General features: G+C 42.0%; 1 protein-coding gene across 3 annotated transcripts in view; it reads left to right on the top strand.

Moving 5' to 3' along the window:
- The window catches only part of bsnb (bassoon (presynaptic cytomatrix protein) b), a 60,843-nt gene extending 38,740 nt beyond the window's left edge, over positions 1-22,103 (top strand). The window contains exons 4-13 of one of the 3 annotated variants that reach the window (XM_086086418.1): positions 1,849-2,058; positions 4,192-10,371; positions 11,527-13,636; positions 13,966-14,774; positions 15,778-15,889; positions 15,972-16,118; positions 16,233-16,288; positions 16,469-16,594; positions 17,836-17,969; positions 19,392-22,103. In XM_086086418.1, the coding sequence (XP_085942544.1) occupies positions 1,849-2,058; positions 4,192-10,371; positions 11,527-13,636; positions 13,966-14,774; positions 15,778-15,889; positions 15,972-16,118; positions 16,233-16,273 (9,609 nt within the window). In that variant the 3' untranslated portion in view covers positions 16,274-16,288; positions 16,469-16,594; positions 17,836-17,969; positions 19,392-22,103. Of the gene's footprint in view, positions 1-1,848; positions 2,641-4,191; positions 10,372-11,526; positions 13,637-13,965; positions 14,775-15,777; positions 15,890-15,971; positions 16,119-16,232; positions 16,289-16,468; positions 16,595-17,835; positions 17,970-19,391 lie in introns of all 3 variants that reach the window. The other 2 variants (XM_086086417.1, XM_086086416.1) reach the window with 2 other exon arrangements.
- Positions 22,104-23,808: the final 1,705 nt, after the last annotated feature.

Raw genomic sequence — 23,808 nt, 5'->3', positions numbered from 1 at the left:
AGCGTGACAACAGATGTTAGCCACCAGCTAGCTCGGGAGCTAACCCCGGCTACTTTTGGCCAGCGGACTTACAGGAGGTTTGTCCGCAGCATCTCTTTGGTGTTGGTCTGTGGGTCCACATAACAGAGCCTTATGGAAAGTTAACCTTTTATTTAACATGGTTGCACACGTCATTTAGCCTCTAGCTCACACCACACACTACATGACAGCCATTTGAGCACATACTGTACTTCCTGCTAGTTATGTACCCCAAAATGCTTTATGTTCAAACATATTACGATACAAAATACATAACAATAAGGAATTTGAATAACAACACAAAGCTGTTCTTTTAATTGTGGCATCCAGCTAAAATGCATTTGCGCAATGTAGGCATAACTAGCTAGCTAACCGCACGCTGTAGACGTACAAATGGGCCAAGTAATCATAAATAAGTAACTCGCTATTGTGCTGGATAACTGCTGATGCATAGGAAGGTTCTTAGCTCTTATATAGAGAGGAAGTGGGGACTCATAACTCCAAAGAGATTCAGGCAGCGCCGTTTTAGCCACGCCGAAAATCATCGGAAAAACAGAAACACTATCTTCAATATTAGGTACTACACAGTTCTCAGTCTTTGCACATCTTCAAACACGCATAATGTATTGTGAAACAAATCTCGAAATTCAACAAATGGCACATCGCAAATATCATCTGAATATCTACACGAAGATGAACTATTCTTAACTACTACTCCTACTAACTGTATTAAGCATGATATGAATATGAAAGTACAACATGAGCCAGACAACGGTTGTTAGGTGCTACAGAGTTTGACACAGACACTCCAATCCTGTCCTTTTATTATAGCTTTCACGCACAGCAGCTTTCATCTTGATGTGCTTTCAGGCCAGCAGAGCAAATCCTGTGGATAATGTTTACGGTTTCTGATCTCCAATCAACAGCCAAGCAGTAGGACAATAATCAATGTCTTTTTTTTGCATCATTACGGACTTCTTTTTTAGAGCACAAAAGACTGTATTGTTGGTGGGTCTCAGGATGATGTGAATCAATGTACTTGGCATGTTCCTATTGACTGAATGGCTGCCAACCTTGACTCGTTCTTTTTCTTGCCTATAATGTAGAATTTTATTTAACATTCAAAGTAATTGAATACGTGATACTAGTTTGTTACTATAAGCGGAAAATGCCACAGTATTGTATATGCGAAAGCAATTACCCAAATTAAATTTACTCCAACAATGTCTTCTTAAAATGTGTTAAATATTGACATTAGTCATCAACCCTCTGTATAATTAGATGTGTTATTGTGCTTTGTTTTGTGTTGTTATGCAAGTCTTGACAGACTGCCTCTTCAGACCTCAGGCAAAGACGATCCTTTTAGAAACGGAGAGCAGGGTTACAAACGTGGTGCTGCCGCCTCTCATTTCATCTTTCATAACCTGTAATATAAGTATCGCATTTCATTGAGCTGCCTCATCGATCTGCTGCACTGACCTGATATCTAATCCGTGTATGTTCAATTTGCTGCCTATGGAGGTTTTTCTGCAAGCCTTTCAGTTGTGTCAGTATTTATATTTACATATGAAGATAATGTTCAGTGCAAATAACGGAAGACAAATTGCAGTCTTGCTGATAGCAGATGTTGTATGCTCCATATAGGTTGTAATGGACAGTCCATCGTGACAGATGTTTGAATTTGTATTCACACAGCAATGAAAAGTGTTTTAACACTGTCAAATTAGTAAAGCATCTCAAACTGATCAAAAATCATCGTCGTATTCAGTATAAAGTAACTTGAGTTTCTTACAGTAGTCCTAATTCCCGTTGTCTTTTTTTTTTTTTTAGAAAAAAGAATGGCTCTGCTTGAACTGCCAGACACAGAGGGCTCTGTCAGGAAGTTTAGGAGACATCCCGGGCCCCGCCACCCATTCTGTGGGTTCCACCATGCCACCTGCAGCGTCAAATCAGCAACCACCTGAGCAGAAAGAGTCTGATCAGCGGTCAGGGCCAAAGGCCCCAGGTCCTCAGCAGCAACAGAAACCACCGGGTCTCCAAGTAAGTGGCCCTGCCTCTCCTATGAAACAGGCTGAGAATTCCTCTCAAACCAAGGTGATACGCCAAGCTTCCCCTCCAATTAAGGGTTCTACCCACTCTGTTGCTTCAGCCAAGGGTTCTTCTCAATCAGTTTCTCAAAGCAAGGGTCCAACACAACCCCCAGTCCAAAGTAAAGGACAATCTCAAAGTAAAACTCCTACTCAAAGTAAGAATCCCGCTCAGTCTGGTAATCAAACAAAAGGTCAGAGTCAGGCTAAAGGGCAGACTCTGACAAAGGGATCTGCTCAGCCCACTGCTCAGGTTAAGGGTCCTTTGTCTAATGCCAAAGTTGCGTCCACCCCTAAAGCAGCACCCAACTATTCCAAGACATCTACCACCTCATCAAAAACAGCACCCACCCAGTCTAAACCCACAGGTACGTCTCAGGTACGCAAACAGACGCAGAGCCAGGAGAAGACAAAAGTCCCACCTAAATCTCTAAAGGAGGATGTCAAGGCGTCACCAAAGAAGGCCTTGTCAGAGACTGTCACTTCGCCGAAAGACTCCAAGACAAATGATGTGCAGAAGTCAAGACAACGAGAAGTGAGCTGCTTGAATCTTCGCCTTCTCTTCACTCCCGCAATTCATCATTTTGAATATGATTTGTTTCGTTTGATTGCTTGTATCCATTTTTTTTATCATCTTTACCAACATATATTCAATTATATTGTTATTATATTATATTGTTACCTCGCCTTATTTTACACTATCTATCTATCTATCTATCTATCTATCTATCTATCTATCTATCTATCTATCTATCTATCTATCTATCTATCTATCTATCTATCTATCTATCTATCTATCTATCTATCTATCTATCTATCTATCTATCTATCTATCTATCTGTTCTACCCATCCAATTTACAGTAGATTTAATGTATACACACCTGTGTTTGAATGCCAGGCACAGACACGCTTGCGAGCATTTTACATTACACATTTGTAAATGCATTGCACATTACATTTACATTTCACATTATCGCAGTTTTTATATTTTTACCTCCCCACTCAAAAACATTTATTTTTTGTTCAGTTGAGTTTTACAGGCAAAGGGTCTCATTATGGTGGAAAAAAAATCTGAAGTGATTTGTTGATGGTCTTATTATTTATTATCACAAAATCTAGTATTTGAATAGGGGTGTGTAGACTTTTTCATACATTGTATGTAGCTATCTGTCTATCAAGCAGTCGTCTCATTCCCGCCATTATGATTGAACTTTTTTTTGTCACAAATCCATTAACATTATTTGTCCTATCATATTATTGTTGCTGTGTTACTGTAATAGTTATCACTTCTTTTTGTAATGTATTTTGTGTTTTTTATGAGTTAATGTTCATTTCTTTAATTTGTTTATCATAATAACCATATTCATTCAGCGACATAAACATTATGTTCAATGGGATTTCAATTGTAATTTTTGTTTATGTCCCTATTTTTGGTTTCTATTCCCTCTTATTTTTTGAAGCATTTTGTTAAATGTTAACACTTTGTGAAAATTGCGATAATATTTTGAGCATTCAAAGCATGATCATTGTTCTTCAACATCTCAAAGAATGCATTAGAGAATGCACCGTCATCGCAATCAAGCATGTAACAGAATGACATTTGTTGATGTTTGTTTAAAAGTCTGTTTTTATGAGCAGTGTGTTTTGAATTGATCATTTGTCTGTATGCTGAAAGGCAAAATCAACCAAAATGACATTCTATCACAAATCAAATCTTATTGACAACCTGATCCAACCCATGAGCATTACTGAACATTGCTGATGGCATCTATGTGGAATGTATTTGATATGTAAAGTATTTTGGTTGATTTGATCTTAAAATATTACTACTAGAATATGGTTGTTCTATTTCATGTACTGTAATATGCTCTACTGTGTTCATATTAGAGAGACCATCTGTATTTGGCACTGTGCATTTTATTCCTTATTATTGAGAACTGCTCAAAATTTAAACGCTGAGGAGTTTGATGAAATAGTGGGATAAAAGCTGTCTACTAAAGCTTGTAATGGACCTTGAAACCAGTTAACTGAATATTTTTATTTTTATTTCATTGCTTCTGACTCCTCTACTCTTTTTTCCCCCAGGATTACATCAAATCAAGTACACATAGTTTAAGTGACACTGGATACTCCTCGGATGGAATCTCTAGCTATCATGGGGAGATTATTGGTCGGATTCATGAAGACGCAGTCAAGCTCAATGAGAAGGGTGTGCCCATTTCCTCTGAAATCACTAAGTTAGAAACATCAATGAAGCCTTTGTTGGAGTCGAAAACGGCATCAGACCAGAAGCATAGGCCTCATTCATTGTCTGTTGGACAGGGACGGGACATAAGTCCAGATGACGATGCAACAAGAGATGAATCAGACGATGAGCTCAGCTGTAAGCTTCGTCATGATTATGTGGAAGACAGCAGTGAAAGTGGTCTCTCGCCATTACCTATAAGACAAAAGAAGTCACATAAAGATTTAACAGATGAAGAGTTTATGAGGAGGCAAATTATGGAGATGAGTGCCGATGAAGATGAGTTGGAGGAATACGGAGACCAGAAGGCTAAAAAAGGACATAAAACTAGTGGGGATTTGAACAAAGAGAGACGACGACTCCCTCACCATTCCAATAGTTTTGAGGATGCAGCCAAAGAATCAGCAGGTGTATATAAGGCAGAAGAAGAGGAAGATGTTGTAATGGCTGGGGGTCTTCGCCGTTTTAAGACAATTGAGTTAAATAACACTAACAGTTACAACAGAGACATGGAACTCAGTGCTGAGCATGACCTACGAGAACCAGAACTAGAGATGGAGAGTCTGACTGGTTCTCCAGAGGAGAGGTCCAAAGGAGAATATTCATCCACTCTACCTGCTACCACTCCTAGCTACACTTCAGGAACTTCACCAACATCAGTATCATCCATGGAAGATGACAGCGACAGCAGCCCTAGTCGAAGAGCAAGACTCGAGGAAGCAAAACAGCAGAGGAAAGCTAGACATCGCTCACATGGGCCATTGCTGCCCACAATTGAGGACTCCTCAGAGGAGGATGAGCTCAGAGAGGAAGAAGAGCTGCTCAGAGAACAGGAAGAAATGAGAGATCTTGAGCAACAGAGGATTCGAAGTACTGCTCGAAAAACAAAGAGAGATAAGGAGGAACTGCGAGCACAGAGACGCCGGGAAAGATCCAAAACTCCCCCCAGTAATCTCTCCCCCATTGAGGATGCATCGCCAACTGAGGAGCTGAGACAGGCTGCGGAGATGGAAGAGCTCCACAGGTCATCATGTTCCGAATACTCACCCTCAATGGACTCTGAAGCAGAAGGCTTTGAGATAATAGGTGGCAAGCTCTACAAATCAGGGAATGAATATAACCTTCCGACTTTTACATCATTATACTCTCCAACAGACAAGACACCGTCTATGTCTTCTACTGATAAAACACTAAAAAGTGCAGAGGAAGTCTATGAGGAGATGATGAAGAAAGCCCAGCTCCTTCACAAACAAGGAAAAAGTGTTACACAGCAGAAACATTCGGTTATTGACAATACAACCCTTCAAACAGGTTCTGCCTTAAACCCTGGCTCAAGCCCAACCCAGATTTCTACACCCATGTCCTTCTCCACAACTGGAAATGACCCACGAATTCCAGGAATTCACGCAGCACAGCATCTCTCAAAAGAAACTCAAAATAGGATGGTGTCACAGAGTGCCCAAATTGAAGGTGTCGTTGGCGGCGTTACCACAACCAAAATGCAAGTTAGTCACAGTGCTACAACTCGAAATGCAACTGGTGCTGGCTCCCAACGGCCAGCGCAGGCCTCACCCGACTCTACCACATCCTCTTTATCTTACAAAGTTTTCTCCCTTTTCAAAGGGTCCAGCCCACAAACCTCACCCACCACTTCTCCTGTACAAAGCCCAACACATACAACCCCCGTGCGACCCACAGGAGGTGGTGGCAGGCAGTTGCCAACTCTGCCTGGCGGGCCATCGTCAACTGTAGCTTCCCATGGAGCTCAACGGTCTAATTCGCCACGTCTTGTACGACAACAGTCCTCTCAAGATGCACCAGTAATGGTAATAACACTTGGATCTACAGCACCTCATCCTGCCAAACCTGTCACTGTAAATTCATCCACTTCCCCTTTATCATCACCAACACAGGTTAGCTATAAAACCTTGTATAGCTCCCAGCATCCATCAGCAAGTTCTCCAACTTCACCGCATTTGTCCCAGCAGCCCCCAAAACATTCTTCACAAATGGCTCAAAATGTTGAAAAAACAAATGTTGCTAGTAGCACACAGAGTCGTGGATCACTTTCTATGGAGAATATATCTCTATGTAAACTCTCAAATATTTCAGGCACTTCAGTGGTCATGGTCCAAAGTCAAACCCATCCAGCTAATATTATGGATCTTAGAGCCCCAATGAGATCTGCCCCAATTATAATGACAGAACAAGGGATGGATCTAACATCCTTAGCTTCTGACTCGAGAAAGTACTCTTTAGGGACAGAACAGCCATCTGTTCGGCACACAGCAGTGCAACCTCTTATCATGAACCTGAATGCACAAGAGCAACCACATGTCTCTGTATCAACACCAACAACAGTAAGTGTGACAGTTGCAGGTGCTATGTTCATATCACAAACCAAACAGCCAATTATCTATGGAGATCCTTTGCATAATCGGGTAGATTTGGGGCAGGGAGTGGGCTCAGCTGTGTGTTTATCCCAGAGTAAGACACCAGTTTCAGATCCGTCTATTCCCAAAATCGATGCCTGTCTTGAGAACTTAGGTATCCAGCAGCAGCAACTGCAATTACAACAACAAAAGCTCCTGCAGCAGCAACAACTTCTCGAGCAGCAACTCCAACAACATCATCAGAATTCTTCTTTTGCTCGTTACAATTTAGCTAATCAAATTCCTCCACTTGTGATTAAAAAAGATCTCGTAGTTAGTCAGACAACCAGTTCCCAACCGATAGTTACTGCGAGAGTAGCTCCACTCGCTTCCCAACCTGTTTGTAATGCCCCGCATGAAATCTATGGTGGAGTTGCTCTCGAGCTCCAAAATAAACCAACAGTAATGAACCTGTCCACAGGAAAACCACATGTTATGATGGTTCAGCTTGATGAAAGTAAAACTTCTCAGGCAGGAACAGTGACTCAGTTACTCAAGAAAGAAGAGCCTCCTCCCACGCCTCAAGTCTTGGATTTGACTGGGCAGATAAAACCAGAAAACCAAGTTGCTTGTTGCGATGTTGTATACAATTTGCCATTTGCTGGCTCCTGTGCAGGGTCATTCACTCAGAAGCCAACGACAGTATCACCAGATAAAAAACCTTCCACTGAGACTTCAAAAGCTTCACCTCCTCCGCACTACAGTATCAGTCAACATCAACAATCTCAGGCGCCACAGGGCGTAACGGAGGAACGTAAAGCATACCAAACACCAATAGTTCCATCAGGAAGAATACAACCCTCCATGTCTGATACTAATCTGCCTTCTATGACTGATGCTGTTCACTACCAGAGGAATGTTAAAGAAGGTATGGCAGTAGACCTTAGCAACATGAATCAGACTTATGATAGCGGATACCTTGGCATGGGAGCTCAGTATGGCTCATACACAGACTTGCGTCACCAAGGAGACATCGCAGGCCCCACATTACCTATTCGGCGTTATGGCTCAATGTCAAATATCGATTCTGACTACTGCTATGGGCCAAAGGAGTTGACAGGACCACAGGACTCCAATCTAGCTCAATTCAGTGCAACCACTGCAAGGGAAATTAGCCAGATGTGTGCTGCTCTTAACACAGCTGATCAGTTTGCGACACGGTATGGAAATAATCATGAACTAATACCCTATGGGGTTGGAAGAGGTGCACAGTTAGGTAGGCTAAATCTCCATCAAAGTTTAGCGTCAATAAGAGCTAGTCTGATGTATGGCTCAGATGGAAGAGCCTTGTCAAATAGCCAAAACCTAACTAACCTAATAAATGCAAGACAAGCAAGTATACGTGCCTTGTATCCTGCTGCTTTAAGAGGAGGTGATGGCATGATATATTCTACCATAAACACTCCAATAGCCTCTACCTTGCCAATTACTACCCAGCCAGGTCCTGTTCTGCAACCCATGCCTAGAGGCATTTACAGGCCATATCCTGCAGGTGTAACCGCTGTACCATTAGCTAGTCTTACCAGATTGCCTCAAGTGAGTCCCAGAACTCCACTGGCCACACAAGGAACCTATTCATATCCTCCTTCAAACCAGTACTCTGCTTCAGCCACAACCTCTGGCAGTATACCTACTCTAAGCACCTCACAACATGAAACTCCCATGTATCTTGGAAAGCCTTCAACTGCAGCTGCAATTATCCCACCAACCCAAGCTAGTGCAATCGTCACACAAGCCGAGCAGACTCAACATACGTCACAGATGATGTCCAGCTCTCAAGGTCAAAGTCAGCCTCCAACTGTCAAGCCACCACAAGCCCAGATGCAGCAACAGCAACTACCTGCTCAAACTGAACCTTTATCATTAACCCAAACCCATCCTCAAGCTCAATCCATCAGTCAACCCCAGCCCCCAGTTTTGACACATGGTAACATCACACCCAGTGTTACTGCCCCAGCTTCAAAAATATCTCCTAGCGATGCTCAGAAAGGCAAGGAGGATGAGAGGCTTAGTCAGCAACAAGAGCACATGCTGCAGCTGGATCGAGAGCGTGTTGAATTGGAAAAACTTAGGCAACTGCGCCTCCATGAAGAGCTTGAACGAGATCGTATGGAGCTTCAACGACACAGAGAAAAAGAACAACTAATTGTTCAGCGTGAAATTCAGGAATTGCACACCATCAAGCAACAGGTCCTACAACAACAGCAAGCAGAGCGGGAGACTCAGCTTATTATGCAAAGAGAGCAACTGGCCCAGCAGAGAATGCAGCTTGAACAAATCCAGTCTCTGCAGCAGCAACTTCAGCTGCAGCTGGAGGAGCAGAAAAGACAAAAGACAGCAGCAGTGGAGGCAGCAGCATCTGCTGCAGCCGCGGAAGCAGCCGCGGCTTCAGCAGTCGCTGCTGCAACATCTGCCCAGGGTACCATACAAGGGGTTGTGGTTGGAGGAGGGCCTCCTCAAGGCTTCCTTATTTGTGATCAGAGTGGAAGGGTTATTCAGCAAGATGGGCAGACTGTTCAATTCTGGCAAGATGGACAAGTGGTCCAAGCTGTGGTGGCTGCTAGACCTATTCACAGTTCTGTGTCTGAAATGTCTTTGAGAAGCACTGACAAACAGGCTGAGTCCAAGATAATGAAGAAGCAAAATTCCATGCCCCGTCTCAGAGATAGCGCAGAGGATGATTCCGGAAAGAAGATAGCAGACAGTTGCGTGCAAACAGATGATGAAGATGGAGAGGACCGATTCATAAACCGGCGCAGAAGAACAAGACGTATTGCAGACTGCAGTGTGCAGACTGATGAAGAGGACCAGGCAGACTGGGACCAGCAGCCAGTAAGGCGCCGACGCTCGCGTATATCAAAGCACTCAGAATCCAGTGGTGAGACGAAGTCAGAGGGGTCATCTAGAGCGGTATCGGCAAGTATAGCTATTCAAACCTCAAATGACTCCTCATGCCAGACAGAATCTGACCAACTAGGTAGGGTTTCACCAGCTATTCATATCACTATGGCAGAGAGCTCAAAGGTTGACCTGTTACATTACATAGCAGCGCCTGAGAGGACCCACAAGGGAGAAAGTCTGGCTTGTCAAACTGAACCAGAATCACAGTCTCAAGGTGTGGTTGCTCCTCAACTCAGTGTCCCTACAACAATTAGTCCATACTCTACAAGTCTGCACATAGTTGGTACAAATACATCTGACCCAAACTCCCAGAGACTTCAAGGAGTTGCGAAGTTCGAGAGACGAAAACCCGACCCTCTGGAAATCGGTTATCAGCAGCAAGCAAATGAATCTTCTCGCCAGCCCCCCAAATCCCCTCAGGTTTTGTACTCCCCAGTGTCTCCGTTGTCTCCTCATCGAATGTTGGAGACAACATTTGCCTCACAAGAAAAGCTGAACAAAGCCCATGTGACACCCCAGCAAAAGGCCTTCACTGCTGAATCACCGCAACGCCACCAGTCTCTACCAAGACCCATCAAAAGTGTGCAGCGCTCCATGTCTGATCCAAAGCCTCTCAGCCCAACATCAGAGGATCCCGGCAAGAACAGATTCTCTCCATATTATCAGCAAGCTGTGTCCAACAGTCAGGTAGTAAACATTTTATTTGTTTATTTATTTATTTGGTAGCCTTAGGGGAAAATGACACATTGCTGTTATACTGAATATTAACTAAACTAAATTAATGGATCTTGGATTGAACTTGAAGTGGATCCTATTAGAATGTACAGCTATAACTAATGTAGTGGTCAATGACTGTCTCTTGTAAAATAAAGTTAATAAAATCTAAAAACGTCCCGTACATAATGCAATGTGATCTACGCTCTGTGTGGCCATAAATACACCAGATCTAACATTACAGCAGAATGTTTCCAGATGAATATGTTGGCCATGCCAGAAACGCTTTTCCCTTCAGCCTTTTCTCTACTTTTCCTTACTTAGTATCTCCACCCCCTTTTCCTCTTATTTCTCTCTCTCTCACTCTCTCTGGCTATCAAAAGCTTAAGAGTTGCCAAGAGGACACAATATGGATACATCATTGTTATGCTTACCTTTCTTACTTTTATCAGCCTTGAAAAGTAAATTAATATTGCGTTGAAAATTATCCAGAATAATATGAGACAAACATAAATCATATTATCACTTTTTTAATCATCGTCATGGATCCACCCATAACAACTAAATTGTAAGTACAAGACAGGCATATTGTCACTTTTTGTTTGTTTGTTTTATTATTTTTTAATAATACTTTCTTTGTCTTACTGCATGTCAGTGGTAATAATTTGAGAAACATGCAGTTTTGTCATTTAAAAAATGTACTATTGCAGAAGTTTGTAAGATAACCTATCTCTGAAATTAATCTGTGTTTTCTCCTAGTCAAAAATGTAAATGTGAACTCTCATGATTTGTGACTCGTGACTCTGAATAGGGCAGACAATGTGAATGTTATGATTATCTATTTTATAAAGTTATGTATGCATGTCACTCTTTTATTTTTCACAAACATACAATACAGGAATGTGGCATAAAACAAAATCAAAATGTTTGAAATTCTGATATTAATAATAGTCATGCTTCGCATGTAGGTCAATTTAAATTGAGTACTTAACTATATATCAATCTATATAGTTTTTAAATTAGGGTATGCAGACCCTTCGTGCATACCGAGGTACATTAATGAGCCTGATTTACATAAACACATTCTGTTTATAGCTCATTCTGCTGATGTGTCTCTGCCTCTCCTAGCAGATGGCCTCCCTGCAGCAGCAGAATGCTGTGATGAGGAAGGTAAAGAGGACTCTTCCCAGCCCCCCTCCAGAAGAGATTCCGCTCCCCATAGTTACTCCAGCACAAATGTACAATTCTCCTGGCATGCCTCAGAGGGTTTTGCCTAGACCTGCACAAGGAGTCACCAAGGCAGGCTTGCTAAGTGAACTGAAAGCCGTGGAACAAGAGTCGTCAAAGCTCAGGAAGCAGCAAGCGGAACTGGAGGAAGAAGAGAAAGAGATTGACGCCAAATTACGTTACTTGGAATTAGGCATTACACAACGTAAGGAGACCATGGTGAAAGAGCGGGAGAGGAGAGAGTTGGCTTACTTGCGCTGTATGGGTGATGCTCGGGACTACATGTCAGACAGCGAGCTCAATAACCTCAGGATGGGAACTGCAACGGTAACCTTTGATGCGAATGGTTTGCTGACAAGGCCCAGCACTGCACCATTGAGTCAGTTTAATAATGATCTCAATGCAACATCCCAGTATTCCTCAACCTCCGCCTATATGTCTTATCCTTACCCTCAAAATCAACCATCGACACAACAGCCAGGCTCCTCTTACCATCAAATTGGCTTCCAACCTCCTCAGTACCCTTCATCCTCTGCTCCCCAGCCAGGGACGTTCCAGCCCCAGCCAGGGACGTTCCAGCCCCAGCCCCCTCCAGGCCCTGGCTACCAGAACCAGGGAACCTATTCCTCCCGTATGTATAGCCAACCATCTTACCAAACAGACCTTGGCATGCATCAACATAGTCACCAGACCTTCCATCCACCAAGCCAGCCAATGCCAGGCCAGAGCCTTCCTTATCCCAGCCACAGCTCCTACCAACCTGGACTGTCTTACCCATCCCAGGCAGAAATCCTCACAGTACATCAAAGACCAAGGCAGACCTCTTTGGCAGACCTTGAGCAGAAACTTCCCACCAACTATGAGGTCATCAGCAACCCTGCAGTCTCGGTGGCCACATCAGCTCCAGATGCGACATATGGCTCCGCCTATAGCAATGCGTATGGACAATATCGCCCCTCTGAGCCTGGCCTCACACACTCTGGTGACAGCCCAACATCTACTTATGTTTCAGATGAACATTACACCTCTAATTTAGAGCAGAACATTCCAAGGAATTATGTAATGATTGATGACATCAGCGAATTGACAAAAGACAATACCGGTCAACCAACTGATGCCCTAGGTCATCCGGTAGGAGGGCGATATCGCAGCGAGAATGGCCCTGGACGTGGCGGCACCTATGGTAGACCTGAAGATGAGCCGGTAGACGCATATGGAAGACCCACTGGCACAATGGGTTACCAGAGCACAGTGGACAGCCGTACTAGCACCACAGTTAGTGGAGGATCTTATTATTACGATGACTACAAACACTCATCACGGAGTAACTCCAGTAGCCACAAAGGCTCACCCAAAAATCTTGCCCCTGCCGTAGTCTCTTCTAAACGCAGTAAGCACCGAAAACAGGGAATGGAGCAAAAAATATCAAAGTTTTCTCCTATTGAGGAAGCTCGAGATGTGGAGGCAGACCTGGCATCCTACACTATGACAACCTCGACAGGAGGCAGTTGTACGGTGGTGTCCCGGTCCAAGAAGCAGGATGAAACAGCATACGGAATGAAGAGGAATGCATATGACCAGCAGAAATATTACGGCACCAGTCGCGAGGGACTTGAGGAAGAAGATCGCATGTACGGCTCTGGTAGGTCCAGGTCCACCGGATATGGCATGGATAAGATATCATCCCGAGATGCCCCAGGTCACAGAAGCAAATCCTATGAGAGGGATGCCATAGAACGTTCTCAGAGAAGCAGCCGCAGTGGACGGCCACCCATACGCAATCAGAATTCAGAGGAAGAGAGTCCAATCAGTCCTGTTGGTAAACCTGTCGGAATTGGACGGAGCTCTGCTGCGGCAAATGCCCATGATGTGAGGAACCAATATGGGTCAAGTCATTCGCTTCCAGATGTGCAGGACCACCACAAGAAGGACCTTCCGAGGAGTCATGTGTATAAACCAGATGACCCTTACCTTGTAGATGACATGCACTGTGCTGTTTCTGACAGTGAAGGTAACTGGTGCTGAATACTTTTTGCTGTCTTACATGTTTATTCCACCTTTACTGAAAAGAGACTGCATGCCAAATGAAGAGTGCTGAAAAGAACGCCATTATTTTTGTTGTCTTTTTTTGTTGTCTCCTCTGATTTCTGCAATGTCTCCTCTGATAAAAGAATTTACTTTTATGTTCTGCATGCTTTGGTGTGCTGTTTTTTTGCACTGGCTTCCTAAAATGTGCATGGCTTCACAAAGTGGACTTTATTTATCGCATGGCTTCTATCTACACCGCACTTTGCAAGAAAAAAACTATTGACTGATAATGTTTTTCTGGTTTTAAAAAAGCCTATCATTTGGGCCAAGAGGAGACCGATTGGTTTGAAAAGCCTCGGGAGGCCCGATCAGAACGTTCAAGACATCACAGAGGTGGAAGTCAGTCATCGACAGGTCGGCGCACAAAGCACACCTACCATGACTATGATGAGCCGCCAGAGGAATACGGACCCCAGGATGACAACCATCAACGCCATTCCTCGGCATCATCACGGGACCAGCGATATCACAGCAACAGTTCTGGGAGGCACAACTCTTCCCGAAACGCTTCAGAAGATCCCAGGTCCTCCCGTTCTACCAGGACACACCCCAAAGACACTTCAGGACGCTCTGATGGCAGGAGCGCTTCCTCTGCCCAGAGGCGGGGCGGCCCAGACTCCCATTCTGCCCAAGGAAGCCCCCGGAACTCAGGAGACTTCTCCCGTGACCCCACTGCCGGTCCTCACCACGGCACTGGGGGGCGGAGCCAGAGACAACCGGGAGAGCGCACAAGAAGGCAAGATCCATCTGCTGCAGGCTCCAAGATGCAGCAGCAGGGCCATGCTGGGCAACGGTCAAGTGGTCAAAGTCAGTCGGGTAGACATCCGGTCTCTGAAGCTCTTGATGGTACTCAGCAAGCGCAGCAGCAGCCGCTAAGTGTACAGCAACAACAGCAGCAGCAGCAGCAGCCGCAGCAGCACAGTCAACCCCCTCCGAGCATCCAGCCAACAACTACCGCAGGAACTGGACCACCACAGCAACAGCAACCCAAACCAAGCCATGCACAGACACAGGGACGTCCATCAGGAGGCTCTGCAGTAGGACAGCCAGCAACTACAGCGGTTAGTAAAAGTAAACAGTACTTAGTGTTTAGTCGGTTAGTAAAAGTGAACAGTACTTAGTGTTTAGTCGGTTAGTAAAAGTAAACAGTACTTAGTGTTTAGTTAAAAACAATGCGCTACAAGTTAAATAATTGGTAGGGTAACCATATTTTGATTTCCAAAAAAGAGGACACTCAGCCCGGCCTTGAGGTACTTATATGATATTCAAAGTTTACTCAAAGATGTCATACATTATAACTATACCTACCTCTTCTGTTTGGGTAGAAAGTAAAACAAAACAAAAACATAACTCTTTTAAAGTCTTACTTCATAAATGAATAAATAATGAAATAATGTTTTAAAGCAAACCTTTTTTGCCCCAAGATCTACTTTACAAGAAGCCAACCTCCTGCAATCGACTTTTAAAATGTTTTAATTTATTTATTGTTAAGGGGGGTAATCGAACCCGCACCGCTACTACGTCTATGGTTTGAGAAGCACAGCGTGCTACCAGTGTGCTAAAATTATGGACTGCTGACACATATCAGCACCTTATTTGAACGCTCAGGACGTGACATAGATAGAAGACTGACCTACGTTTTTCTTTTTAAAATATATACTTTTTTTTATACATAACAATAATAACAATAACAATAATAACAAGCACACAAAACCCACAACTTTTTCCCCTCACGATCACTTGGGAGCATTCCGCAGTCTACCAGTCACAGTAACAATACGGTGCGCTCGGCCTCCCATTTGTTGAATGAAGCGTCAATCAAAATCAAAACATGCTAATTGGTAGTCAAAAACAGACATTTTCATGAATTTATAGGAAAAATATATATAAGAAAAGAAAGTAGAGCCACAGTTGTTGGTGTGTATTGTCCTGCTGACAAACAATGGCAATACAATTTTAGGATAAAGACATCCATAATTTCACAGACAGCTAAATTTAGTTCAACTACTTTGCCATTGTGGTGAGTTGCGTCAATATTTGTTTTATGGCCATGCTTTTCTGCAGGTAAAAATGGATGCCACACCGTCAGCAACTTCCATAGGAATGAAGCCTACAATGGCAGTCCCAACCATACCTCAGACTACCAAAACAACTCCACCCCCTCTAACAGGCATTGGTAAGTCTCAGAACTTTGGACAACAACAAACTTGAACAAATAGAATATAGTGGTTAGATTTTTTTTTTTTCTCTGTCTGCAGGCTCGAAAACTGCCCCTGTTGGGATCGGTAGCAAAGCCGGTGGTATCGGCAGTGCTGCAGCTGGACAAGCACCCGCTGAAGGAGAAAACGTTCTAACCAAAATTCTGCAAGGAGGCGCAGCGGAGCAGGCGGGAAAACTGGGAGACGGTACGGCCACTGATAAATATATTATGATGGTTATCATTTTTTTGCTGCCTATCATGGAGTAAATTGTGCAACGATTGAGTTGCAGTGATGTGTTAATGTTACTCATTCTTGCAGCTTTGTCTGGCCTTGGGAAGAAATTTACTTCATTCTTTTGAATTGAAGAGAAGAGGGTGAGTGAAAACCTAGACAGACCACTTTTTACAAGATAAGACATATGAGTTTATTTTAGGATGTGTGGCATCAGATGGCAACCCACTTGCCTACTAAAATTAATAATTAATCACACTTTTTTTTTTTTTAAGAATATTTTCTAATGTACACTATCGTTGAAAATGTGTCTCTCTCCACAGGGTCTGCAGAATCACAACAATACCAAATGAGAAGCTTTGTACCAGAAAAACCTATGAAACTTCATTTTATTGCATTTTACCATCCCGGAGGATGTTGAGCGAGAGAGTGGGATCCTAGGAGCATCAGTAAGTGTCTTGTTTTTTTGCCTCTGGAGATGAACACACCGACACCTGCTCGATCAAGCATTGAGTCACTGTCAAGAACTATGACGATAATCCACTTTGGGTAACACTTGCATCATAAAAACAAAATGCAACCGTGGAGGAAAATTGTTGATCACTTGGGTTCTTTTATGACCACTGTGGAAATATTAAGACTGTTGCTAGAATGATATTGTTAATATTTAGCGTTTTATCAGATATTCTCTTGAGAGTCAATGTAATATTAGCAGCAACATAACAAAAATCTGCCTTTACAAAGATACAAATGCTTGCTTGATTTACTGTATTTTAAACCAATTACATAATAATAGTATTAATAATTAGGGTCGTTAAAATAAGTTTATAATAATAATTTTTTTAAAGCGCGATTAATGACCGCCTCCTTACTTGGAACGCCTGTACTGGGGGAATTCCAGTCGCAACACGTCCACATCAAAGTTTAGCAGTAATTAATTTAATAATAATGCATATATTTGTGGGGAATGGAGTCAAGTTGTATTTTACAATTTTAAAAATGTGCAGAATTTCACAAGTTACTTCATGTTAAAGATTAGATAACTCTTTTAATGAAAAAAAAAATGGCACCAACGTCTTACAAATGCAATTATGCCATCTAGTGGCAGAAAAATGACCTCAATATAAATCAATGTCACACTCGTGTTTTACAGTACAGTACATCTTTTTGTAAACTAAATTTGATAAATTATTATGAAATTACTGTATCAATGACTAAAAGATGCAACCATATTTCTATTAATTTAACTTTTTTCCCCCCACTTTTATGTTAACACGAATTTTGAAAACTTAGGGGGGTAAATATTGTACATTTTATTGTACATTTAGAATATATATAAAATTTGTGATTAATCGTGAGCTAATTATTGAATTAATTACGAGTAAAAAGAAATATCACTCGACACCTAATAATGATGATTATAATGATGATGATGATGTTAATAATACAAATTAAAAATAAATAATAATAATATCAAAACTGAGCATTATTTTTGATACAGCTCCTATGTTAAATCTCATCGTTTGGACATGTGTATCTAATGTTGTGGCTGATGAGTGTACCGGTAGTTATGTTAAGCATAGTCTGCACAGCACATGCAGACGACTTAAGGTAAATGATGACTCATGAAATACTTTGCACGTTGGGACTGATCTCGGGTGCCTCTACTTTACCTCACATTACTGAACAGTTAGAATCAAAGGAGAGCCTTGTCAGCACTGAAATCCCCAGACGTGCATGTGATTGAAGTGGAGCTGAATGTGGAGGGGGATCTGAAAATCAAGTGGATGCCTTAAAATGACTGAAATCCAGCATCAATGGTCGGTAAGTAAAAAGCCATTAAAACACACTTGTTGATCACATCCGCATTTAATTTTGGTCTCACTCATTTGTTCCCAAAAAACGTATAAATATGTTCTATTTTGAATGTTTTAAGTCTCGCAAAGACGTATTTAAACCGTTTTTTAAAAAAAGGTTTGTTTATGGTAGTTATTTACACAAACGGACAGCAGGTGGCAGCAGAGAAAAAGAGATCAACCAGGGCCCTGTTGGGAAAAAAAGCTCATTTACTCACAATTCTAAATAGATTTGTGAATAATGATAAAACGTAATTATATTGTAATGCTAATTGCTACAAAACTAAATAATACTTTTTTTCCTCATAAAACAAGAGACTCTAATCTTTCTTTTGGTAGGTTCCATGTTTTTATAGCAATAGAACACAATATTCTGTGGGCCTTGCAAAATCATGCAAAATCCAGTAAAACAGCCGGGAGTGAAGGGAATTGCTTCAGTGAAAATGACTGGGAGTGAATGAGTGAATGACCCCGTGATGTGAATTTAGAGATTTCTTTTTAAATACATAATTGTTGAAAACGTGAAAGATTCAACTATTCATGGATGTAAAAAAACAAAAAAACATTTTTCATATTTTTGGTGGTGCAACCTCAAACACAGCCACCCGGAAGTGTTCACAATCACTCTGAAATGGTTTAGTGATTTTTATAGTATTGTTGCTTCACGGTTGATGAGTATTTTCAGTTCATTAAAGTTTTCTACTTTCTGCTGCAAAACCAAGAGCACGAGATCTGAAGGCTAAGACGGTTTACCTTGTGACTCCACAGTCACACACTTCCATCATAATCCGGGCCAGGCAAACAGGGTTAAAATGAGCCCGAGAAAGCTAATTGTGGCCTGGATTTAATGTCACACACGCAAAGACGCACGGGAACAAGAGCACACGCGGGCTCACAGATTCATGACTCATGCTTAGCAGTCCTCATTACACGGTGCAATGAACTAATGGACTAATTCTGCTCAATGGCGCAAAGCCGCTGAGGAGCGAATAAAGTGAATTAGAATTCATTTAATGTTAGCTTCTGTCCGAGAACCTGCTGGGACCCTCGCAGAGTGGACTTGATAGGTTCCTTCGTTCAGCTGCCACAAATGCAAGTCCGTCAATTTGAGTCTGGGGCCGGTCCGAGGATTCATTAGGAGAATGTGACGATAAACCCGACTCATCGTCCCAGTGGATTGCCGCGGTCACCATCAGGCCTGCGATTGGCCGGCAGAGATGCGATTTAAACTCATTGATTGGTTTCATTCGGATTGATTTGGTCCATGTGAAAGGATCTAAAAGCACTGGTCACGTGAGTTAGCTTTTACATTTGGTTTGTCTTCTTAGGCTGGTAAATGCGATCCCGTATGGATGTATTAACCTTCAAGAGGTTTCCGTCTTCATTCCAGGAGGACGGTAGGCGGAGGAGAGAGGCTAAAGGAGCTCTCGCTTCTTCTCCTCCTCCGTGGAAAAGCCTTCTGGGATGGAAAAGAAAGTTCAAGGCCCACTGCTGGAGCAGGCTGGTTGTGCTCCAATCGAAAAAAAGCCTCAGTGCGCCCTCTACTGGATGCTCTTCCATGTCTGAGGATTACACATCTGGCGAGGATTATTTGATTCCACACTGATGCGGATTCTTAAAGCATGTCATAGGTTTTTCTGGTATTAAAGAAACTCACGGACGACTCCACTAACAAACCTGAGCGCTCGGTTTTGTCCGATCTCTACATTCCAGTATGGGAACGTAACCCTGTCTTTGAATGTGTTCTTACTTCTCCTCGTTTTCTTTTCTGTGTCTCTACAGAATGCATCGTGTCCATGCGTACATGCACGCACAACTATATGACAGAAAAAAATAGAAAAAGAAATCCATATCTGTACTTTTCCAACAGCCACTCGTCATGAGCTTTATTTTTTTTTGTTTAGTTAGGGAAAGAAATTACTGCCAGTGTGCCCATAAGTGTGAGATTCACACAGATGAGAGGACCAAATGAAAGAGTGGCAGTGGCTCGTTATCTTGCCATCACAAAGCAATCGTTATCGTCTGCACGGAGCTTTCGTGTCTCATCTTTGTGTTCCTTTTCAATTTGCCTCATAATCACTGATTGGACGGGCCTTATTCAGATTTTGTTTTTGTACTTATATACCTCGTATGTTTTCAAATGTCCATATCATGACGCGTTTATTTTTACGCAGCTGTATACTACTGTATGTACATAATCTTTCAAGATGTCCTGATGTAAATTTGTCATTTGTGTATTTATGGAATAACATTTTTACCTTGTTGTTTTATTTGGTACAACTTTATATTTGAAGCTTTTTATTTTGTTAACTGTCAGTTTTCTCGCATCAAATAATTTGCTCGGTGACTTAAAAAAAAAAGAGAAAAAAAAGCAATAGCATGCAGATAACGGTATATAGCACAATGGTATAAATGTCGTGTACGTTAGCGATGGGGAATTGTCCGACGCTTCTTGTTGTACAATTTGTCGAACGGTTTACAACCATCGTACCAGATGTCCAGACGTGCACGTGTGTTAGCATGCAGAGTGGTAGGAACACATACAAACGCACATATTTTGCCATCACAGAGTTGCTTTCTGCTCTACGGTTATAAAGTCATCAACGATCTTTCCAACAAGCTGGGCCCACTGCCTTTATTCCCCGCGCGCGCGCACACACACGCACACACGCACACACAAGTGTAGATGAGCAATTCTGATGTTCTATGCAAAGACTCATTTTGAATCCGGTAGTGACGTCATCACAGCGAAACGATTACCGAGTGGAGCAGTTAAAGATATACTTGTACGTATGTTTTTACGATTGAAGTAGAGTTTTTGTTTCTCCGTTGCATGTTTCTTGAGCTGTCACCGCCCTCCACGGGGACTTGTTGCCAAAGGGTAAACCGTGTCTACTGTCCGTTTTTTGAATGTCCGCCATCCTGTCGCTTGGTAGCATGGGTTTGCTTGGCCGCTTCCTTGGCTGTTTGTTAGTTCCTGGAGCGTTTTTGCCTGACCTGGGCTTGCAGTGACCGTCTGTGCTGCTATGAACCTGTGACGAAAAACAAACACATGGTCAGCACTTCATTCGTGTCGATATAATTGTGTAGATATTTGGGTGTTACTATAAACCTTTCAAGGGTGAACGGAATGCTTATTTTCGATATGATTCACCTTTGATTAAATCACTCAGCAACAGCCAAGCCTTCATGGCGGGAAAGGTGCATGATTAGATCTATTATGCTTCAATGCTCGGTTATGACTACAGCCTGGCATGATTTTCTGCAAGGTTCGCAAACAGGACGGTGAGCGGGAAATGAGCAAAAGTTCAGCCAGTCACACAAATCAGGGCATGTCTTTTTGTGTTGAAAGCACAAGCCTGGCTGGTAGTGGCCGCTGCTCCATGACAAGCAGACAGGCGGAAGTTACGTCACAGTGCCTCCGAGATCTGCTTGACGCGAGGCACGGACGACTCAGCAGCTTTGAGCGCAGCCATCCTCATTCCAACTGTAAATACACGTTCAATCGACTGTACAGCTTTTGTTTTGAGTACGGCTGTCATGTGCATCCCCATGCCGTATTTGCTGCCAACTTTTGTGTATAAAAGAACATTTATTATCAGTAACAAGGAAGATGATTATGATAATTGCTTATGCATAGTCTATGTGGCTAACTTGTACTGACTGTTTACAGCAGTGGAACAAAAATGGAACACCAATTCCCGTTCAAAATATACAGTCTATGTCGAGATTCTATCTTTATTGTATTTTAGAACCTCCGAGGCAACAAGTTGCCTTCACGTCCCGCAATCAGGAGGTTTCAGTGGTTGCGATCTAGAATGTGATCAGATTATTTTGGAATAAACGGGGGGAGAAAAAAAGAAAAGAAACAAAACATCTGGAAAATGTCATTCACTGTTGTAAGTGCAATGGGGCAAAACGTCAGTCGTGTATCCATTGTGAAACCTTGTGCTCTATTCAGTGTATTCCTGTAAACTGATAAATCGATTAGTACATTTTGGTGCATCATGTCCAGTAATGTGATTCAATGAAAATATTGACCCTGCAATTTCCAAACAGAGAAAAAGAATAAAAAATTAAAGGAATATAATGTTGTCTTGTACATAGGTGTCTGTGTCACCTTATTTATTTGCTAAAGTTTACAAGTTTTCCTTTGACAGTAGCTACGTGTGTGTGTGTGGGGTGGGGGGGGGGGGCGTGCCAATGTTAACCTAGCATTTTGGGTCAAAGCCATGTTCACAATATCTTGTGATTATGAAAGTGTGCAGTGATAGTCATAGAGAAATCAAATCATATCAAGTTTCTACAAAAAGCTAAGCAAAGTGTAACGTGAGGGTTCGCTGGTGTTTAATGAAACACTCTTTATAATATGAGAAAGCAGCACGTAGACGGATTTCTTCAGAACAACGCTATTTTCACATCACACAGCGACAACACTTCCTGAATACTCATCAGCTGACCAACTCTAACCAATCAGGTAAATGCAAGCAAATTAGAACAGCAGATTTAACACGTCAATTTAGCTATTATATATATATATATATATATATATATATAGAGAGAGAGAGAATGTGTAAATAAGAATTCTAGAAACATAAATGTAAAGTAAATATATATTTTAACAAATTAACTTAAATCTTACTTATTTCTAAACCTTACATTTAGCACTATAAACAAGCCGACGTTAGCCATAGCTGCTACGAACAGCAGCTCTTGTCAAAGTACATTTTCCCACCTGGTTCCCATGAGACCACAAACCAGCGCGCACCTCCTCAATGTTCCGTTTAAAGAGTCTGCAGATGTCGGCTGCCCTCATCTGGTTTCACTCTCACTTATCACAGAGTCGCCACCATTGGTCCCCTTCAGCCTCAGGCTCATGTAGACATTTGGCAGTCCAAAGGTGTCTCAAGGGAAGAAATTAGCCTCAGGAGGGAAAATGTCACTAACACTTTGGATGAAATCCTTATTTTATGTTTTTTTTTTAAGTAGTGGATGTCGTGCTTAGTAGGAATTTCTGCCTGCTACTGCTAAAAAAAAAAGAAGCTTTTATTAATAATTCTGATGGCACCTCTGTTGGTCCAATCTTGCATAACGCTGAGAGCCATTCGGTCTGTCTCTCTGCTGCCCTTTAAATATCAATGCACCTCTGTGGTCCGCACCTGCTCCTCACCACCCAGCAGTTGCTTCCATTTAAAGCACACGTCACCGTCACCCGCATCTGTCATTTTGATCATCTTGAGAGACCTATCCGACTTAAAATTCAGCATTTGAACCACTGACAACAGTTACAGTGTTATTATTGTATTTGTAGTGGTATATTCTAGTTCTAACACGATTTACAGGGCACTGATCAACAATTTATTTGTAGCTGAAGAAAATAATGAGCGATAATCTATTCTAGAGTAGCACTCCTAAAACCATTTATAATTGCACAGGCACATTTTTAATCAACATTGTATTATTCTTGACTGTCATTACAATAACTAATTGCCTGATGATAAAACTATACTCGCCTAAACTGTTGAAGACTTATAAAATCAAGACAGATTTTTTTGTGACTTTTAAAAGAGGAAGACCACCTAATTAACTTTGAAATCATATGTTATGTGCACCCCACTAGTCTAAACATGGCAATCTAATTAATATTGCGTTGGTGGAATATGAATTAAGAAGCACTATCCACCCGTTTTTATCCATTTTAGAAGGCGGCTATTTTATTTCATTTTTTTCCCCTTTTCTCCAACAATTCTTTATTTAACAAATTGAAATCAAGACACAGATCATAATTAATTGCTAAGGGCACAAAA

Source organism: Leptonotus elevatus, chromosome 10 (assembly GCF_054856555.1).
Source record: "Leptonotus elevatus isolate MCC_2025b chromosome 10, RoL_Lele_1.0, whole genome shotgun sequence".
NCBI classification, from domain to species: Eukaryota; Metazoa; Chordata; class Actinopteri; order Syngnathiformes; family Syngnathidae; genus Leptonotus; species Leptonotus elevatus.
The sequence above is the reverse complement of the archived record's forward strand: the minus strand, read 5'-3'. Positions and strand labels throughout refer to the sequence as shown.